Source organism: Ambystoma mexicanum, chromosome 3p, assembly GCF_040938575.1.
Source record: "Ambystoma mexicanum isolate Mex_15411 chromosome 3p, UKY_AmexF1_1, whole genome shotgun sequence".
Lineage (NCBI taxonomy): Eukaryota > Metazoa > Chordata > Amphibia > Caudata > Ambystomatidae > Ambystoma > Ambystoma mexicanum.
The window spans coordinates 930,087,748-930,109,925 of record NC_090925.1 but is presented as its reverse complement, the minus strand read 5'-3'; the positions used below and the strand labels follow the sequence as shown (position 1 = coordinate 930,109,925).

Genomic DNA, 22,178 nt, shown 5'->3' with positions numbered 1-22,178 from the left:
TAATGGTACGAGCAGGGGCAAATTGAGGCATGTTTTATTTTGCATAGTCGTGAACTGTAAGGTAAGCACTGAACAGCTGATGGTATACGCTTCCTGATTCCATGCACTTTAGAGACCCATTTTACAGAATATCTGTCTTGTTGTGCTTTGCATCATTAAGTCAAGTCCAAACACTGTTTTGTTCACCTTAGAAAGATGAAAAATTACATGCATAATTTTCTTTCAGATCAACATGACCCATTTCATCCGGCATCTTTCCTTTGGAAGTGATTATCCTGGGATTGTGAACCCTCTTGATGGGACAAGTGTTACTGCGGAGCAAGGTATTTGGTCTTAATGGGTGAAAAAAGAATTGCATATAATTTGTTGGTAGTCACTGCATTTTGGATGTTTTAAGTGCAGAAAACACAAAATTGATAGCTACACTAAAATAGAATGCAGGATATCAGATTTTCAAAGCTTGTACTGTGTGTGAATTATAACATTCAGTTGCTGAATCTCAAAAGTATACTTAAATATACTGGTGATCTTGTAATTTCCTTTAATGCCACCATCCTATCACTCACTGTGGTGAGACAGAAGCTTGACCCTGACAAGGGTAGACGGGGATCCCTCCAGACCTTGGGTAGGCAACCTACAAGGGCGTATGTCAGAGCCTATCCTACCCCAGAGGTGAGGCAAGTACGTTGGGAAGGGACTGTGGCAAAACTGAAGAAAGAGTCAGACGCTTTAAGGACATTTTCACATTTTTTTAAATAAATAAAATAAGAAAAGGCTTCACCTATCCCTATCGCTAAGGAGATTGTCCCTGCTTAAGAAACTAAATTACTCGTGCTCTCCAGTCGTTGAAAAAACAAAAATGTGTCCTCTTTCCAAAACCTAATTCTATCTGACCCTACCATTAGAGAAAAATTACCTAAAAGACCAGAGCACTGTGCTTCTGGTTAAGACTTTCGTTGACTGAAGTCAGTCTGCTTCTTCTCAGGGTAGTGTTCTTAGTTCCAATGAAAAATATTTCTTTTCATTTAAAGTCAATAAAAGTTCCTTAATCCTCCTTGCACACTCCTAAAGGGATGATGTAATTTGTGGTATACTTTTAAAGTCTTAACATCTTTACACATAGGGATCCTTCTCATATATCTTCCCCACTTCCTTGTATGCTTTTCTTGCGCTTTCTCCTGTAATAAGTTGTATCCTCCAGATTCTATTCCCAGTGTTTCTTATGGGGCCCTGCAGGCCTTCGTGATTCCTTATACTTGACAACACTCCTGTAACCCACATTCACTTACTTAATTAATTACTTAGCTTGTTTCCAGTTGCCTCCCAATTCACTGGACCACTCTGCTACCTTCTTCTGCATTGGGCTGGTTTCCGTGGTTTGGCATTTCATTGAGGCGTCTTTCCTGGTTTTTGCTCTCCATTCTCTCAGCGTCTGTTTCTCGACCTGCCTGTCTATGTGCACATAGGCAGTGCAGAGGACTTGTGCCTTCCGATGCGCTTGGTATCAGCATGTGTTTGTGTGCTTCAAGCCCACCACAAGAACCACATGGTCGCGCCACCCAGCGGGACAGTCTTCTTGATCCCGTCCCTGCAGCGTTTGTTCCTTCACCCCCTCCAGGACGTTCCTTTGTCAGAGGCTTCTCGTCATAAGGTTCTTTCTTCCTCTTGTTGGGTTCTTCGCCTCTTTATAGTTTGCAACTGACTCTTAAAGGGGCATTTTGTTTCTCTTTGTTTGCTAGGCAAAATCCAGCATTGCCTAAAGCCAAAGAGTTGGGAATTAATTCCCATATAAGCTGATAGCGTTTCTCTCATAGGTAGTTCCTCGTGGGAATGGCCATCCTTGTCCCCAAGAGGGGAGTCGCACTGAGTGAGGTCCAACTTGCCCAGATCCCTAGGCAGGGTCTTGCTTAGTGGACTCACCTCCCCAACCTCGAAGGGTGGGGCTCCCCTTTGGGAGAAGGGACAAATACCCTAGATTCGTCACATGACCCAATCCCTGAAACCCCCTTCATGTGCCTTGTTTGTTTACACTGGTACCACTGTGACCACCCAATGCTGAGCAACTCAATTCTGGCCCGAGTTCTCTTTGCTGTCTTGCAGGTCCATTGAAACCACAATGCAATGTGGTAACTGGAGAGCCAAGAGGATCATAGAAGAATGCTGATGACCCAGAGACACTGACATTCCATTGCTGGTCAAACAGAGACAAAAACTGAATAACTAACCACGGCTCAGAGCGAGCAAACCACTGAACCAACACCAAGTTTTACCATCAAAGCTCAAACTGCAGTGAATGGACAGGGGGCAGGCTCAAAGAGGGGTTGATATAACCTTGCATTGTAATGGCCCAACGCAGAGGAGAATAGCAGGTAGAGATTGTACCCTAGAGTCAGGTGGGGTGAGGATCCAATGGGGGGTGAGGGAGAGCCGCGAAGGACAGAAACAGGAAAGAACGATTTTATAAAGGGCCCGTTGATGCAAGATTGAGCAGAAGGTTTTCAGGTGAGGTCAGAAGCTATGGAGATGGACCGAGGGAGTCCGAGTACGGAAGGTAGAGCAGAGTGCTGAAGAGCGTGTACAGTAAGTGCAAAAAACGATCGGAAAAATCAATCCAAAGAAGCAATAATGGAGTGCACAATTTGCACGAACGATAGTTTTAATATATGCAAATTACATCCTGCAGGGTCGGTCGGCTCCGTAGAATTGAAAAGTCTCGATCCGCCCACATTGAAGTTATAATATATTATAAATATCAAGTACATGTTAATCCCATGTTTCCTATTGGCTCCCACCTATAGAGAATATAAACACAAAATACATTTAATAGATCCTATTGGTTAGTACATTACCCATGACCATCCTAAGTGCAGTCCCCTACAAATGGCCTACGTGTGCATTCAGCAGAAAATGCTTCATCCTGATTGGACAAAGTTATACATGTGCCATTTACTAAAATGGCATACCTTCATTGGACAAAACAAGTTAATGTAACTACTGATGTGCAGTACCACTGAAACGACCCAATCATGTAGTGGGTGTGTACAGTGAAGCCAACAAATTAGACACAGTAATATCCTCTCCCATGAGCTCAACCAATTTGGCATCCCGATGCAGTTCTCAAGCCTTGTAGTGCTTTACTTCTGCAGCGCTTTTTGCAACTCCCCTTTTGAAACATGTTGCTATCCCTAGCACACATTCTTCTGGCTATCGCTTGGTATGGTAACTAGGTGGCTTCATAAAAAACATAACTGAGGCTCCACTCCTTGGAAATTAATTTCTCCTATTTATTCGTGCTACCAAGCCATTCTTTTGCAGACCCAGTGTCGCAACACTCCCTAGGGGGCAGTATGACCACAATCTAGTTGTGACGCTTTGGCAATGTTAAACACAAAGCGTTATTCTACATTTCACTAAAATCTGCTGAAAACAGCTAAGTCCTACAACAACTAATGTAAGCTGCATCCCACCCTTCCTCCACAGACCTTGGCATGCTAAACACTTGCTGGGGGACGCAAGAAAAACGTTTTAATTAAATGGAAAAATAGAGGCTCAGAACTGTGGCCTATTGCCCTAAAGAAAGGAAGGCTCATTCCACTTGATTGTCGGAAGCGACCAGTGTGTGTTTCTGATTGGTGACTGGTGCATCTTGACAATCAGACGGTGATGATGTTGTTGCAAGGTCCGCTCCTCTAGCCTGCAGTACAGCGACAGTGAGGACTGTAGTGAGGTCTGTGTGAGCTGCTGTGCCGCAGATAGGCCTGTTCTGACCTGATAGGAGTGAACAGAGATCCACCCTGTAGGCCTGCTTTGTGGAGTTTAATTCCTCTGTGTTTTGGGCTCCCGGATATCGGGGGACAGAATGCAGTGCCTCAGAATTGCAATTTTCGAGCGGCTCAGCTGTAAGATTTTGGGGTAAGAGGGTGAACCCGTAGTAGAGATTGCCCTTGTTCAAATGCTATAATTTACATTTAACATCGATTAAGGGGCTCACTACTGATCACGGCTCATGCAAACGCTCTCTAATGTCATTTCTTTGTTTAAATTATTGCAATTTCTACGCATACTTTACTGCTTACAGCCAAATGGTCACGTTTGTTGAAGTGATTTCAAAGTAGCAGTCTGGTAGTTGGGAGCTCGACAGTTTGGTATTTGGCTAATCTTATACGAAGTTAACTCCATACATTGAGTAATGTAAATTTGTAAACACTATTATTAACTGTGTAATTGCCTTACATTGGTGTTAAATTGTTTGCTAATTTTGCCATTGCCCTTGCTTACAGCACATGAATATTTTTAAAAATAATGCTAGGTAAAGTGTGCTAAAAAATGAATTGCTACAACTTAAGGCACAAACCCCCATACAGCAAAAACAAAATGATTAATATTGATGACACCAATAAAAAGGCAACAGAAGAAATGGTAACAATGAATTTGCCTACTACTAGTTCGCATGGGAGAAGAAAAACCTGTGGCAAAATGACTTCCTTGTCGGGCGGTGCCACGGCAGGTGGGGGGCGCCCATAACTTCGGAAAGGTATAGTATGGCCGTAAATACTGTGAATTGAATTCACAGTAATGCTGAGGCAGAAGTTATTTCTTTGGCTCCAATTGACAATAATTATCTTTTATATCTATGCTATTCTTTGCAAAACCCCATTGGAAGTGGAACAACCATAACAGAGCCAGCCATCATGAGCAAAAGATAAATAGAGATGTCAAAAGCGAAAATCAATGAAGTAAAGATTCCCATGGTGGGGTCACAAAGACTATCAGCTTCTCCTAACCTTTGTGTAAATGTAACTGCAATTAATAACAAAACACTACTTTAGACGTACCTAACAGCGAGTTGCAGGCAACAATGGCGTCGATGCAATTTGCCATGAAAGTTCTTCTCAAGTTATGTGGCAAAATCTTGCTAAAGGTCACAAATGACAAAAAAGCAAATCAAATAGATGGAGATGGCGAGAGTGCACTTGATGAAGTAATTGCCACAGAAGATTCTATTAGACCTACGACACCTATGTATGAGTAATTAGAACAGCAAATTTGTAATAACAGAAATAATACAGCTGTAGGGAGTGATGTGTCATTGGGATTGTCCGTTGTTTAATTGACCAGGAGACAGAAAAGGCAGATCAGAAAACAGTAGGAGCAGCGTGCAAAACTGAAAAGACATTGCTTGAAGCAGGAAATAAAACTTAACACTAGAAGCGAAGCACCTATTAAGAAAGCCTTTAAAAAATCCCAGAAAAAGGCAAAGCGGAAACACAAGAGTAACCAATTTACAATCTGGAGTTTAGACTAGTTGGCTTGTTAAAAATAATCGAATGGGCTGTACTGGTGAATTAAATAATCTAAATGAATCTACGGATGTAGATTTTGATAGCAGTGAGTTATCACGATGCAGTGCCCGGCCTGAACACAGTAAATGGAGTTCCAGTGGAACAAACTATACAAATAAAAAGGGTACTAACCAGTCCGGCGACTGCTTTTAAGACCAAGACACCAGTACATTTTTCTCCAGTGGTAACTATAAAATGGTTGACCTGATGCAATCCTAATAAAAGCTTAAATAGATCAGATTTATTGAAATTGCCCCAAATGATTCCTCATCTTCTGCACACAAATTATATTGCTGTTGTGGGGCCTGAAAAAGGGATTCCCCACTCCTGAAAGAACATGCCATATTTGCAGATTATCTACTATGGAAGAATCTGCAAGGCATGTCCTAACGGAATATAGGGAAAAGGGGCAGAGATATATATACATATATCACCTTCTTACAAAAATACTTCGTTTTTATTCATTGTATAAACAAACAACCAACAGTGCAAATATGCAGTATAGGGCAGATATATATCAAAAGCCTCCCGGCATACAGGTTAAACAACACTCACTGCCCAGGGTGGAAAATCGCCACGCATTCCGCCTGGATATACCAAGCTTCCTCAGGCTGATCAAACTCCACATCCGTGAAAACACAACCAATTTAAAATATAAGGAAATCAACTCGCGCAAGCAGCTCCTCCCCCTCCCCATCATGTTCGATCATGTGATTGCGTAATATCGCATTGAAAACGACATAAAGCGGGCCGCCATGATGGAATGACTAAGTTGTCATTGTGTTCACTATGAACACAGTGCGCTGGCCATAAATTAAATGCCAGCACGACATGAGAGTATTGTGGAAGTGAGCTCTTCGCTCCATGCTGCATTTCCTTAATTAAAATCTTTATATTTCATACACATTTTCTTGTGTTAAATTGCGCCAGTTCGCCTTTCTGTAACATGGGTAGACCTCATCAACCTTGACGAGAGTCTATCCATTACGTCCCTGGGTTTGTAGTATTGTACTACAAGCTAAACACGGCACGGCAACAAACCCCATTAAGAGCCATAGCTTTCCATTATATACGAAGGACACAGTGCCCTCTAGTGGGAAAAAAACTATATCTGTCTTGGTTCAGTCTTTAGCACAACGCTATGACATGCTTGGAATAATTTCCACCAAGATAGCCTTTACCTGTAAGGTGCATTTCCATATGGATAGTTAATCCTGTTTATGCAAGATACATATATTCACCACAGCAGACATGGTTCCATAATGTGACTAGTGCATATTAATAAAGACAAAATATGATTGATGGTATCTTAGAGCGAACAGCAAAAGAACTGCAAAACTTAAAGTGCAAATGCTTCAGGTTTATGAATTTCAATATAATGTTAAATAATAAAGTGCTAGTGCAATCGACGCTGAGTTGTAATTCAATATTAACCACCTATAGTCTTTACTGCACATAAAAATAAATAAACCATTCCTTCATGTTAAAGAGACAACATCAATGGGATATGAAAATGCCAACTGAGTTCTCGTTGTTTCGTACACATTCATAGACATAGATCAGATCTATTGGAGAAATACAAACCTCTCAGGATCAATGTTGAGTCCATTAGGTCTTAGGGTATCAAATGTGCATATTTTTTTTATTTTTTATTTGATATGGATAATAAAATCATCCTTTCAAATATACAGTTGAAGGGTACAAAACATTGAACAATTTTTTTTTCAATACAATTTAGCGGCCTTACATTTAAAAGGCCTTACATTTAAAAGACCTTACATTTAAAAGCAAAGCAATACAAAGGTTAAATACAGAAATGCATATTAGAGATGCCTCTAATTGTCTTAGTTTCAGTTCTCTGTTTCCCAATCTCTTGTGTTGTGGGACATGAGCAAGACCAACAAATGACAATTCCGTCACATTACCACCATGTTTCTCTATAAGTGTCCTGTCAAAGGGTTGGTTACATCTCTATTCTTAATAGCTCTGTAATGTTGGAGGATCCTAAGCTTGAGCATTCCTATAGTCGATCCAATATAATGAAGACCACAGGTACAAGTAATAGCATATACTGCAAATTTAGTCAAGCAGGTTATCTCCATGACAGACCATTAGAGCTAACAAATGGAGTTTTAGATAAAAAGCTACACATTTTGCAATTCGCGCATTTACGAAACCCTCCCAGATCCTTTTTCATAAAGTGTCCTGACTTGGTGGCTTCTGTAACTACCATGCTGGGTGACAATATATTCTTAAGGGTAGGCGCTTTATGGTATGTCACATTAGGAGTTTCATCTAACACCTTTTTAAGATCAGGATCTGTCAGGAGCACATTCCAATGTTTTTTCATGATTAGTTTAACATTATTGGCTTGATGATTGTACCCGGTTATGAATCTTATTTTCTCCTATTTCTTACTGGCGTGTGCCCCAAACAGTTCCGATATTTTGGTGACTTCTGCTTTAGTAAAGCAGTCTGTGACTCCATTTTTGTGATGCCCTCATTTGACAAATCTTCTACCAATCTGCTTGGCTTCTGCCTGATAATCTAGTTCTTTACTACATGCTCTTTTCGCTCTCAAAAACTATCCATTGGGAATAGCATTTTTCAATGGCATAGGGTGGTGGCTCATAGCATGCAGAGTAGGATTCGAGCTTGTTTCCTTCCTAAATAACTTAGATGTTAAGTTATTATTCTCCACATTAAATAACACATCCAGAAAGACCAATTAGTTTCTACTATGTATACATGTTAATTCCAAATTCAGATTGTTAACATTGAGAGTGTGTACATAGTTGTGCAGCTGAGTCTCAGTACCGTCCCATATGAGGAACAGGTAATCTATGAAACGGTACCAGACAACTATGTGTTTAGTGAATTCTTCCATCTCCTCTCTCCAAGCTGTGTCTCCCACCACCCCATATAGAGATTGGCGTAAGTGGGGGCCATACAAGACCCCATAGCCGTTCCCCGAGTTTGTTTGTAAATGGAGCTTCCATGTAAGAAATAGTTGTGCTCCAAACAAAACTGAAGCATCTCCAATAGCATTCTGTTGTGCTGTCGATGACTGATGGATCTAAATTCTAAATAGACTCTACATGCTTCAATACCCGCTTTGTGTATAATAGATGTATATAGCGAGACAACATCAAGGGAAACTAGGATGTATTGTGGTTCCCAATTGACGTTGTCTACTTTAGTGAGCAGGTCAGAGGTGTCTCGTATATGTGAGCTAAGACTGATGACAAACGGTTGTAGAAAATGATCCAGGAATTTGGAGGTATTTTCAAGAATACTCCCTATAGAAGAGACTATAGGGCGACCAGGTGGATCAGTTAGACTCCTGTGGATTTTAGGATTAAAGTAGATGAGTGGAGTGATTTGAAAAGTATTTTTTTAGAAACCAGTACTCCTCATCACTGATCAATTCCAGGTCACACCATTTACGTAACATTGAATAATATAGTAAATTGGTTTCCAATAATACATTATTTTCTGCAATTATATAATTACTGGTGACACTCAATTGCCTTTTCGCTTACATATTGTATTGATCACTGTCCAAGATCACTATGCCACCCCCTTTGTCCGAAGGGCGTATTACTATGGTGTGGTCATCTTTTAAATTCTCTAATGCCTTATATTGCATGTAGTTAAGGTTTCTAGATGATGGAGGTATCTTCACCGGAAATTCCTTGAGATCTTTCATAACCAAACTTTCAAAGGTGTCAATAGGGCCACAAGTGATATTTGGACAAAAAAATCGATTTAGGTTTTAACTTGCTTAGACAGGTAATGTCTGTGGGTATACCAAATTCTCTTTCCAATGTTACATTGTCCTATGTTGACACTAACTCCCATTCAGATTCAAGTTGTGATCCCATATTCGCAAGACATATTAGACTTGTCATATCCTTATCAGTGAGGGGAAATATCTCTCTACTGGATTTCTCTCCGTTTCTAGTTCCTTCATTAACCTTTGTTGCATAAAACTTGGTCAATTTCAACTTTCTAAGGAATTTGAAGAGATCCACCCTCGTTGATGTGTAATCATAGAGGTACGAGGGGCTGAAGGATAGACCTAGGGATAATACCGAGTTTTCTTCTTGTGTAAATCTTCTGGAAGATATGTTGAAAATCTTTAATTGTAAGTCTTCCTGCCTCTCGGTCTCCCCCTCAGATTGTTGCTAGATTGTGTGATCATGTTTGGTGCATTGCTTGTGCTGGCATCCCCGACTCGTCCTCTTTTTCCTATTCTTCCGGCTGCACCTCTTCCTTGTCTGGAATATTGGCCCTTTCCCCTCTTGTCCATTCTGCTGTCTAGATGCAGTAATTTGGATTCCTCTAGAATATTGAGCCTTTTTGAGGTGGCTCCATCTATGTCTGAGGTATCTATCTCTGGACTGCTGGGTTCTTCTGAGAATACAACAGGAAGTTGAATATTAGTTGCCATTTGCTCAAGTCTTTGTTCGATGGATGCATCGAAATGTTTGGCGTATGTGTATATTCTGCCTTGTTCATAATCCAAGCGATCTCTTTTGAATTTTTGTTGTTTTCTAATTCTGATTTCACCCTCGTGTCTTTCAAGATTTTCATCCACTCTTGGCATACGTTTCTTACATTCGTCCCCATCTTCAGAGGCAAACAGTTGTTCTTCCATTTCCTCAATATCCTTTATGAGCTTGACTGTCAGTTTTAGCATATTTAATGAGGCTTTCAATCATTTTAAAGGAACATTCGTTGGTATGTTCCGTCCACTCCTCTATTAGCTTGGGGTCTATATCCTCAAACGTGGGGATGGTTAAGTTTCTTAGACCCCTTGGGATGCGTCGAACTTCTAGGTATGTTTGGAGCGTCATCGCCTCCCACCATTTGGAAATTTCCTATTTCTTTATTTTTCCAATTTGTCTAGTTTCTGCTGCATGGTTAAACTTGCTGGTAAGCTCCCATCTACCACGTCTGCAGTGTCTGCTTTGTCATGGTTAAAAAGGATTTGTGCCGCGGCTCGTATTTTTGCTTCAACCTAATCTGCCATCTTGGTTGGTTTACGAAGAAGGTGGTGTCTAAAAAGAAAAACTGAGAAAGTAGTAACTGAAAAAATCACTCTCCCCCGTAAACACTCTCACTCCACTCCATGCGGGAGAGGTGTGCTCAGTTGGTCTCCCCAATTCTAGTTCAAAATGTTTCCCAAAATTTGTTCTCTTCATAAATCTGGAATTTCATTCAAGAAAATTTGGGGACTACACCATGGCCAAATGAGATGCTGAATAGATTTTTGCGTTTTCACAGACTGAATGTCTTTAGCCATGGGAGGCGGCATCCAATGGCTATATATGAAAAAACAAGGTAGCCAAAATAGTGCGCTGCCTAGCTCGTAGCTGGTGCTAGGAAAGTAAACTTTGGCTAAGCTCCTTAATGTATTTAAAAAAACACATGTAAACATGGTGGTAATGTGACGGAATTGTCATTTGTTGGTCTTGCTCATGTCCCACAACCCAAGAGATTGGGAAACAGAGAACTGAAGCTCAGACAATTATAGGCATCTCTAATATGCAAATTTGATACCCTAAAACCTAATGGACTCAACATTGATTCTGAGATGTTTGTATTTCTCCAATAGATCTGATCTATGTCTATGAATGTGTATGAAACAACGGGAACTCAGTTGGCATTTTCATATCCCATTGATGTCTCTTTAACATGAAGGAATGGTTTATTTATTTGTATGTGCAGTAAAGACTATAGGTGGTTAATATTGAATTACAACTCTGGGTCGATTGCACTAGCACTTTATTATTCAACATTATATTGAAATTTATAAACCTGAAGCATTTGCACTTTAAGTTTTGAGGTTCTCTTGCTGTTCGCTCTAAGATACCATTAATCATATTTTGTCTTTATTAGTATGCACTAGTCATGTTATGGAACCATGTCTGCTGTGGTGAATATATGTATCTTGCATAAACAGGATTAACTATCCATATGGAAATGCACCTTTCAGGTAAAGGCTATCATAGTGGAAATTATTCCAAGCATGTCATAGCATTGTGCTAAAGACTGAACCAAGACAGATATAGTTTTTTTTCCACTAGAGGGCACTGTGTCCTACATATATAATGGAGAGCTATCGCTCTTAATGGGGTTTGTTGCTGTGCCGTTTTTAGCTTGTAGTACAATACTACAAACCCAGGGACGTCTCGGATAGACTCTCGTCAAGGTTGATGAGGTCTACCATGTTACAGAAAGTCGCAATTTAACACAAGAAAATGTGTATGAAATATAAAGATTTTAATTAAGGAAATGCAGTGTGGAGCGAAGAGCTCACTTCCCCAATACTCTCATGTCAAGCTGGCATTTAATTTATGGCCAGCGCACTGTGTTTATAGTGAACACAATGACAACTTAGTCATTCCATCATGGTGGCCCGCTTTATGTGGTTTTCAATGCGGTATTACGCAATCACATGATGAGAAGGGGGAGGAGCTGCTCGCTAGAGGTGCTTTCCTTATGTTTTAAATTGGTTGTGTTTTCGCGGATGTGGAGTTTGATCAGCCAGAGGAAGCTTGGTATATCCAGACGGAACGCGTGGCGATTTTCCACCCTGGTGGGGGAGTGTTGTTTAACCTATATGCCATGAGGGAGGCTTTTGATTTATACCTGCCCTATACTGCACATTTGCACTGTTGGTGGTTTGTTTTTACAATTAATAAAAACGAAGTATTTTTGTAAGAAGGTGGTTTGGTCTTGAGTGCTGGGAAAATTTGTGGCATGTTTTGTGGGTTTTTTTTGTAGTGCTACAACCCTCTATTTACATGTGGTTTTTTATATACATTAAGGAGCTTAACCAAAGTTTCCTTTCCTAGCACCAGCTACGAGCTAGGCAGCGCACTATTTTGGCTACCTTGTTTTTTCATATATATATATATATATATATATATTCTCCTTATTAGGCGCTTTTGTCAATTATTACGATAGCATAAAAGATGATGATTTTTTGACGTATTGTTTTAACACAGAGAATAAGGTGCTGCATATTGCTTTTGTACTGTATATGGAAGCAGGTAGAAATGTTGGTGCTGAATGGAAAATAGATGATGATTCATTTTTATGATGACTATTAGAATGTATTAATGGTAACTGATGTATTCCGGTGATTGAGAGTATGAAGAACAGGAATATATATAACTTTTGATATTTTAATGAATGAATATTTTATATCAACATGGATTTGTATGTATGTTTCATTGTGCTTAGATGAATTGTATTATAGATTGTGTTATACAGTTGATGTGAGAAGCTCAATATGAGCTAATCATATTAATAATACATAAAGATAAATAAGAAAATAAATCTACACACTTTGATGGGGTCTAGTTCAAAGTGACAAGACCCTGGCTATTCTGGCAAGAGGCCCTTATGCTAATAGAAACAAGTAACAGTATCTTTGCTGCCCATCATTCTACCATGTGCTTGGTAGCTTAGCACACTCTGAATGTGGCAAACTAAAGTAAAACTAAATCCCATTTGAAAATGATCTGAAATGCTGCAACAAATGACAGAAACACAAACACTAGTAATGATCAAATCTCCATGCTAATCGAACTTCCGCAGCTTGTATTTCCATACACGTTTAGGGCATTGCACCTGAATTGGAACATCCCCCCTTTGGTTAATTCATTAACTACTCTATCTGCTTCTTTCATCTTGTCAATATCAGTCTTGGTACCCATACCTTATTAACATAACGCAGGTTGCTTCCTTGCATTGTATATTCTTCTGGGGCACATGTCGGAAAACAGCAACCCCCATCCCCAGTGCAATCAACATATTCTTCCCAATAGTTTTCTGGTTTGGGAGGGGGATAAGAATGTGTTCCTGGCGGTTCTGTATTTCTAACCATTCAGTGCTCAATCTCATCATTCCATGTGTCTGTCTTTGTGTGCACGTGTTTCAAAAGAGGAGTGGCCCCACCTGTTTTCACTGTAAGTGACATCATAGGCATCCCCTTGGACACTTCTTTCTGCGTCAACCCATAGTCTGTTGGCAAGTACAAAGAAGGATAAGTAACAGAACAAGGGCAGGAATAATAACTTTGAATATATTACCCAGCCATGACGGTACCTATGAAAACTGTTAAAAACCAATCTTGCTCTGTGACTTCCCACCTTCCTTTTACATCCTAGTGCCCATAGTGTGTAGCGAGTGAATTGCTTGTGTTAAGCTGCCTTCATCATCAGAAGGTGTGTAAGTGCAACAGGAACTACCTATCTTCATGTAGACACCGCCCTCCATCATGGGGAGTAAGTCAAGGACATATCGATTTTTGAGGGTGGCCAACATGTTATTTTAAGCCATTTTGCTGCTGCCTGTACACCAGGAGCAAGAAGAGAGGTAAAACATGTCTCAACTTTACTGAGTAGCCTAAACTCCTCAGGAATAGCATTTAGTCTAGCACTTGATTCTTGGGGAAAAATAGTTGCTGCATCGATGACGTTGCAAGGCCAAAGAGCGCCGGGCGTGCTGATGCATGAAATGCACTGAATTGGACATGGGGTGGTCGCTGATAGTGCTGAGTTTGACATCCGGGACCATGAGCATGGGGGACTGCAGAGTTGCCAAGGGACATGCACCCTTCCAGAGTGGCAGCAATTTGGTGTACACTAAGCTCTCAAACCCAGTATAGGTCTAAGAGCGCTGCTGTTCTCCTCCTCCCCGCACCCCCAATGTCTGGGTAATGGATGGCCTGGTTGCATTGTTTTAGTCCCCACATGCATGCTGCTGTTGCCTCCGTAACACAAGGGGAATCGTGCGAGTTTCAATACTCTGTTAGGTTTTTCATGTTGGCTTTTCATGTTGGCCAATCCAGGTCAATTTCATAACATACTTTTCCCAAACAGCAAAACAGGTCTCATTTATTTGCAATAGTGTACTCTGATAGTTGAACCATCCCTCCTGCTTTGCACCCCATCAGTTCCTCGACCCATTCATCTCCATAGTAAACCGCACCTTCATTGGGAAGTCTTATTTTGCACTGGCGCTGTTCCTGCCCTACTTCATCAGATCACTTGATCATGGGGTGGTATCATAAAAACAGCTTTGCCTTTCCCCTGCCCTGTTGTCTGATAGTTTGGTATAGGTATAAGCTTCTTTGAACCCTCAGTCTCTGCCATTTCCTTTATCTTCATCTGAGTAGGGTGTTGTCAATTTCTACCAATTGTGCTTGGACCTTGAGTGCCTGAATCGACCCTTGCACCCTACATAAAGCAAGATGCACTAAACATTGGACTACCTATGGTGCTAATTATTGTGGTATGAACAGTCAGGGTGTGCCTGTTGCATGGGTGATTAAAGAGCACACATCACAAGAGTAGTTTGACTTCCCTTTTCCCACCACCTTCATATGGTTATACCACATATGGTCTGTTTCGTGGTGATGCACATCTTTAACAGTGCCTAAAATAAGCTCCTGGGTTTGAATCTCCCTTCTAATTCTGGTCAAGGATATACTACTATTCACTGGTATATAGGAAGTGTTAGTGACGCTACTGGACCCACCCCTAGAAAACAACCATATAAAGAGATAGGGAGGGGAAGGGAACGGGGAGGGGGAGGGAGAGGGCGAGGGAGAGGGCGAGGGAGAGGGGAGGAAAGGAGAGGGGGGGCGAGATTATACAAGGCATAATCCTCTTAACATAGTCTGTTGTTCCTTGCTGCTGAGAAAAAGCATTAGTGTTCCGCCCAAAGGGGCGCACTGAATTCAGAGAATTTAAAGAAGTAGCAATAGCACTCATCCTATTCTCTGCCCTTTTCCTCCTCCTGCTAGTGGCGAGATGCTTTGAATTTGTTGTCCTTCCAGGTGTCTGTTATGTGGATCTATGTCTTCTGACCTGCAACCATGACCACAGTGGACGTGGAGTAATTATGTTGTATGACCATTCAGATTTTGGTTGATTCCACCGCCGTATGAAATTTCTAATACATTTTTTTTCCACTGGGTAAGAGGTTTCTGCTGCAGAAGTGTTCTGTCCTGTTGTACTGTTGGAGTGTCCGTTGCTGGTGAAGTGAGCTTTGCACGGCGGGGACCAAGTTGGCAGGAAATTAATCAGACAATTTGTTAACTCTCTAAGATATCCCTGACATTCATTTACCTAGAATTTGTGCAGAATTTGGTGCACCCGAAGGCTTTGCATGCAGCCTCCTGCCAGTTACTATCTTGTGAGGAGCAAGATGATGGTCTGACCCTGGCTTGTTACGAACAGCAAACCATGCCAATGGAAGACGATACAGACAACTCTTTTTCAATGTGTCACAAATGCTGGTAAGATGTTTTTGCAATAGGACATTGAGGCATGCCACAACTGTGTTGCCTTGCAGGTGATAAATTGAGTACAGTTTGTGCTTTCTGCCCAATAAAAGGACATTTCTTTGAAGAGCTCACTAAAGAAGTGAGTCCCATTTCAGATCTGAAGACATCACATATCCCCCACTGGGGAAATACTTTCTGCCTGATTCATGGAATTATTTGCGTGAAAAACGCAGATTTGTGCGCCTTACTGCCCGAAAATCCCCATACTTCAAACAGGGATTTTTGGGCAGAAAGGCGCGCCTATCTGCGTTTTTTTTTTAAAGCAAATAATTCCATGAATCAGGCTGTTTATGTATTAGACTTTCTGTTGCCGATTTGGCATCAGGGTGGACACAGGGACCTGCTTCAAACCAACGAGAGAAGGGGCAAATGTGGAGGTGTCAAAATTGCCCTCAAGTGCGGTGCTATGTCACTTTCAGCATTTTGAGGGTGTGACTTGTAGTGTACGTTTGACATGTGGTGCAAATAAATATGAAATTTTGAAGTTGTCCTTGGAAGTTGAGCATGAACCATTCTTCTTGTGATTGAGCTGCAATGTACTGTTTTAATACATGTGCAGGGTAGTGCAACTGTTGAGGGCAACTAGAAGTAGTTCCTGGGGCATCACTGTTTTTGCTGAAATATTCTGTCCCCATATTAAATCTGTGGGGGATAAGGAACACCATCTTTTGATACAGAACGCCTCTTTCTTAGGGGCCCGTGCCTGTAACTCAATAATCTGAGTCACTGGGATTGCATTGCAAGGAACCTTTATTCTACCTGATGTAATATTGCCTCTGGGGACACTGTGGGATTTGGCACTTTTTATATATACAGCTTCTTTTGCTGCTAGATCTGCTGCATCATTACCATAAAAAATTGGGTCTGTACCCTTGGTGTGTGTTGCACACTTCACTACTGCAATTGCTATGGGGAGTGTTAATGCATCAATTAACCTAGAAAGTAAGGGAGCATGTTGCACGGGTGTGCCATCTGATTTTTAGAACCATCTGCTCTATCTGGAGAGCCCTGAATGTACGATCAATGTGACATAAGCTGAGTCTGAGAAAATGGTAACGGAGTACCCTTTGGTGCTCTTACGTCACGTCCCCTTTCCTCCATACTGCATGGGCGTCCCTTCCAAGGGACGGGAGATGAAACCTTTTTCACCAGAAAAAACCTTCTTCCCCTTTATAAGTAGAGGTGTGTGGGGGTGTGGCCCTGGGAGCATGCGCTGCCCTGACTCTGCCCCATCCGGTGCCACACATCAGTCTCCTTTTTCAGCGTTGACAGGAACGGGCTGAATTCACCAGCGCTCCTGGGTTTGGCTTCAGCCATGTAATTCCACGCGCGGATACTACTTATCTTTGTCTTTTTTCTTTTTATTATTCAGGTACTCAGTCCGTAGACGTCACGCTCCTCCCTGGCACATGTCGACTGCTACAGTGTTCAGCAGGTGTCCATCCTGCGACTGGCTCTTCCCGACTAAAGACACCTCTGCCTATGGCGCTTGGCCCTGACCACCGCTGGCAAGCTTGTACCGCATGCAACATGCTTTCCTCGAGGTCTCTGAAGAACAGGCTGGCCAGGTGGAGGGAGCTCTTCCACAGATTGCTTCCAGAGGACCTAAAGGACTTTGTCTATCATCGATCCAAGCCCAAGGTAGGGCCGCTCTTTTCCAGTACACCTTGCAAGGAAGACTCCTTCCCAAGGACTCCCCCGAGCGGGAAGGACCGCCTTGGTCTTTGTACCAACACAAGTACCGAGGCTGTATCAGCTACCAGCCGACAGGCCGAGGGATCAGTAGGTCCTCCCAGTGACGGTACTGAGGGACCAGAAGGTTCTTTTACCGGGTCTTCACCTGAGGGGCTGCGCCCTAGTACAGGCATCATGTCCGAGGGGGCGCCTTTACGCAGTTCTACCGGCAGATCTGCCAAGGGCGTAACACCTGCCCGGCCTCGGCCTGAGGAACAGGGTAGGCCCCATGATCCACACTCAAGAGTCCTGGACGGGAAGGGGCCCAGTGAGTCGAACAATATGACGCAAGCACGTGGAAGGCAGCTCAACAAAATGGCTGCTGCGCCAGTAAATCCAGACATCCGGCTGACGCCCCTCCAGGGAAGGCAGGTGGAGGACCATGTGTCGAGGTGGGACTCGTGTCAACCAGGTATGTGGCCTACAGTTTACCCTTCCTTTGCGCAAGGCAGGATCCCGCTGCGTCCATACGGGCAAAGGCTCCAGTAGCCGCCCGCTACTCCGTCAGTACCCCCTACCACCAATCCAGCCTGCGAGGACAGGTTCTTTGAAAAGTTTGTGAAAGTCCAAAAGCAGCCTTTTTACAACATATGGCGAACTCTGAAAGTTTGTACAGTTATTGTTTCTGAAAAGTTGTTAGGATTTGTGTTACTTAAACAGCTGCACTTGGGTTCTTATTCTGAGGCTGATCAGAAAATGAAACGGATTATGGAAGCAAAATGGTAGAACCCGATTTTGTGCACGCTATTTGTTAATACTTGTTTCTGCTTTGTTGTGTTAGCCTTGCTTAATTTTGAATTAGACAAAAATCCTCATGTCGGTTTCCAAAGTTTTTTATTTTGTTTTCAAACTGTTTACTTTATATGAGGTGCGTGTCTAATAATACTAAAACATGTGAGCAGATAGAATGCTTTAGAAAGCAGAAAAACTGAAATGTTCATGATTTGAACATGCTCAATACATTTTTGCTTTATATCTTCATTCTTTTGACACGACCCATGGCAAAGATTTGTAAAGTCGATTTTTGAATCATGAACATTTCCGTTTTTCTGCTTTCTAAAGCCTTCTATCTGGTCAAATGTTTTAGTATTATTAGACCAGCACCTCGTATAAAGAAAATACTTTCAGAAGAATAGGATTAGAAATTATTTTATTTTATATTTTGTCTGTCTTTTGATTTTAGTTGTGCATAAACAAGAGTCCCTCCTGAAGATCTGTCAAACAGTTGAATGACAGTGAAACACGTGTAGAGGGTTTATTTATTTTGAGAAAATCAGGGGCGTACGTATGGAGGATTCAGTGGCTTTCCAAGAGTGGAGGTCCAGGCAGCTGGACCATTCGCCGTCCTAGCATCGGCGCATACAACAAAAGGGGGGGGGGGGAGTAAGGACTTTTTCCAGTCGCCCTCCTCCGCAGCAGCCTCAGAAGGAAAGAAGGCATGACACGCCCCTTCAGGGCCACTTGTCTCCAGTGGGGGGGGCAAGCTTGCTCTCCATGCACATTTCTGGTGCTAGAATTTCACTGACCCCTGGATCCTCTGTAGTCTCCACGGGGTACCACCTCCCTATCCCAGCCTCTCATTCCCACTCCACTCCCACAGGTTGGGACAGCAACTCTTTTGGCGGAGATCCGGTCGAGAGCCAGGCAGGAGGTCCCAGCCTCCCAGCGGGCTTGGGCTTTTACTCCAGGATTTTCACCATTCAGAAGAAGAACCAGGCGGGCCTGAGAGTTGTGCTGGACCTTTCCACCCTCAACCTCTCCTTACCTCTAGATAACTTCAAGAGGGTTACGCCAGCTTTGATACCGGAGACATTGTGCAAGGGACACTGGATGTGCTCACTGGATCTGAAGGACGTGTACCTACACATCCCGATTCAGGGTCATGGGCTGCCATTTCCAATACAAGGTGCTTCCTTTCGGCCTCAACTCGGCCACCTGGGTCTTTACCAGGCTGATGAACTCTGGCGGCCCTCTTCAGGACACGTACTCCGAGAACGTTTTTCCTTCGGAGGACAAGATCACGGCCATCAAGAGGGCCACAGTGCACTTCCTCAGCAGAGAAGTGACCTTGGCTTGGTGGTACCAACACCTACTGGGTCTCATGGCAGCAGTCCTCTTGGCCGTCCCCCAGACAAGACTCAGGATGAGGAGGATACAGCTGCACTTTGCAGCATCTTGGAACCAGGAACAGGGCCATCAGTCAAAGATGATCAATGTTCCTCCGTCACTTTTCCCATACTTCACATGGTGGTCCAGGGACTGCAACCTGCAGGCGAGCAAGCCTTTCCAGCAACCTACACCACAGGTCACCATCACCACAGACTCATCTCTCGAGTGTTGGGGGGACACTCTGGACAACCACTATGTCCATGGCACCTAGGCACGGAAGGAGCAGGAGTACCACATCAATTGGCTGGAATTGAAGGCCATCTGGCTGGCGCTCATGGCCTTCCTTCCGGTTATCGAGGGCAAGGTCATCCTCATTCAGACGGACAACTCAACCAGCATGTTCTATGTCAACAAGCAGGGAGGTACCAGACCTCCCCACCCCCTCTCACCACTGTACAGGCTGGCAGTCAGCATGTGGGGGCGCACCCTGGAGAACAACATCTACCTCACGGCGGTCCACCTTTCCTGGGGGAATCCAGCCTGGAGGCAGACAGGCTCAGCAGACTGGGAGTGGACAACTACGAGTGGCAGTTGAACAACCTAGTGCTGAAGGAGATCGTTCTCAAATGGTGTCACCCTCAGGTGGACCTCTTTGCCTCCTGGGGCAACAAGAAGTGCCAACTGTTCGCCTCCTGGCAGGGTTAGGGCCCGGGCTCCCTGGGCGTTGCCTTTCAGATCAGGTGGGATGGGATAACCGCATATGCCTTTCCGCCCACTCCCCTGATTCACAGGGCAATATGCAAGATCTAGGAGTCTCGCCTCCTCTGCATCATCCTAATAGCTCCATGGTGGCCAGCCAGGCCATGTTTTTTTTTTTTTTTCCTGGAGCTGCTCAGCCTCTGAGAGGCCTCCCATTTGCCTGCCGACGGGCCCAGCACATCTTCTGGCGCAGCAGGGGGGCCGGGTCATCCACCCTGCTCCAGAGAAATTATCCCTCACAGCGTGGTTCCTGAACAGGTCACACTAGGACATCTCGGCCTCTCTCAGGCTAATCTACAGATTATACAGGGTGCCAGGAGCAAATCTACCAGGGCCCAGTATAAAAGCAAGTGGACCAGGTTCCGTCACTGGGCAGACTTGAAGGGCTTCAACACTCGTCATGTTCCCTGGATGACATGCTCTCCTTTTCGGCGCATCTTGCCCATTCAGGTGTGCAGGTGGACACTTGCTGCACCTACTTGGCAGCTATTGGGGCATACAGAAACTCAGAGGAGGAGTTTTTCCTCTTCCAACCCGATTGTCAAGAGACATTTGACCGGTCTCGCCAGGCTCTACCCGCGCATCAAGAGTCTGCACCCCGTGTGGGACCTCAACATAGTCCTGGGCGCCCTGGCGCACAAACCATTCGAACCAGTGGCATCTGCGGACATCAGGCTGGTCACCATTAAGATGGCCTTGTTAGACGGCCTCACCTCGGCTCACAGAATCAGCTGAATCCAAGCGCTGGTCGCCTCTGAGCCATACACTACGTTTCACAGAGACAAGGTGGTCCTCTGGAGACACCCATTCCCAGCCTAAGGTGCTGTCTGCGTTCCACCTAAACGAGGAAATAGTGCTGCCTACGTTCTTCGCCGATCCTAAGGACGAGGCACAGAGTCCTCAACTGCCTTGATGTCAGGCGTGCATTGAAATTGTACTTGGACAGGACTAAGGGCTTCCGCAAGTCGGGCGCTCTGTCACCTTTGGAGGTTCAAGACCCGGGTATCGGGCATCCAAAGCCTCCATAGCCCGGTGGATGGTCTTCGCCATCAAAGAAGCCTACGAGGGACAGCATAAGCCAATGCCAGCCAACATGCATGCCCATGCGGTCAGTGCCAAGGCAACTGCCTTCGCCTTCCTGTGGCATGTCCCCTGGCAGGTCATAAGTAGGAGGGCCACCTGGGCCACCCCTTCGGCTTTTCTGCAAGCATTACTGTTTGGATGCCAGCTCTAGATCAGAGGTGGGTTTTGGACAGGCGGTTCTTAGAAACCCGTTTGCTTAAGGAGGGTCTCCTATCCACTCTGGGGCTACATTCAGTTGTAATCGCCCATGCAGTATGGAGGAAAGGGGGCGGGACATAAGAGTAGTTATAAGTTACTCACTGTAGTGACTAACATACTCTTAGTCCCCTTTCCTCCATACGTCCCACCATCCTCCCCTCTAATAAAACTGGTGTCATTAGGCAATATTAAGCTATTGTTGACGCGTCTATGGGGACTGAGATGTGGCGCCGGAGGGCGCAGTCAGGGCAGCGCATGCTCCCAGGGCCGCACCACCACGTCCCTCTAAATTTAAAGGGGAAGAAGGTTTTTTCTGGTGAAAAAGGGACGCCCATGCAGTATGGAGGAAAGGGGACTAAGACACTACAGTGAGTAACTTATAATATATTGCTATGAGCTCTGCTGCTTGAGCGGAGTAGTGCAAGGGCAGTCATACCTTGGATATCACTTCAACCTCCCCTTCTTCAATCCTCGCTACTGCTGCCCCTGTGTGCCTGATCCTCATGCTCTCATCAATCATCGTCCCATCAACAAAGAGCACTTCCCCTTCCTCGAGTGGGTCTTCTCTAACATGGGTAGTGTCATCT

At 43.7% G+C, this 22,178-nt stretch overlaps 1 protein-coding gene across 1 annotated transcript in view; it reads left to right on the top strand.

Moving 5' to 3' along the window:
- The window catches only part of ERGIC3 (ERGIC and golgi 3), an 834,442-nt gene that overhangs the window by 575,001 nt on the left and 237,263 nt on the right, over positions 1 to 22,178 (top strand). The window contains exon 9 of the mRNA XM_069652225.1: positions 227 to 323. Within this exon, the coding sequence (XP_069508326.1) occupies positions 227 to 323 (97 nt within the window). The remainder of the gene's footprint in view (positions 1 to 226; positions 324 to 22,178) is intronic.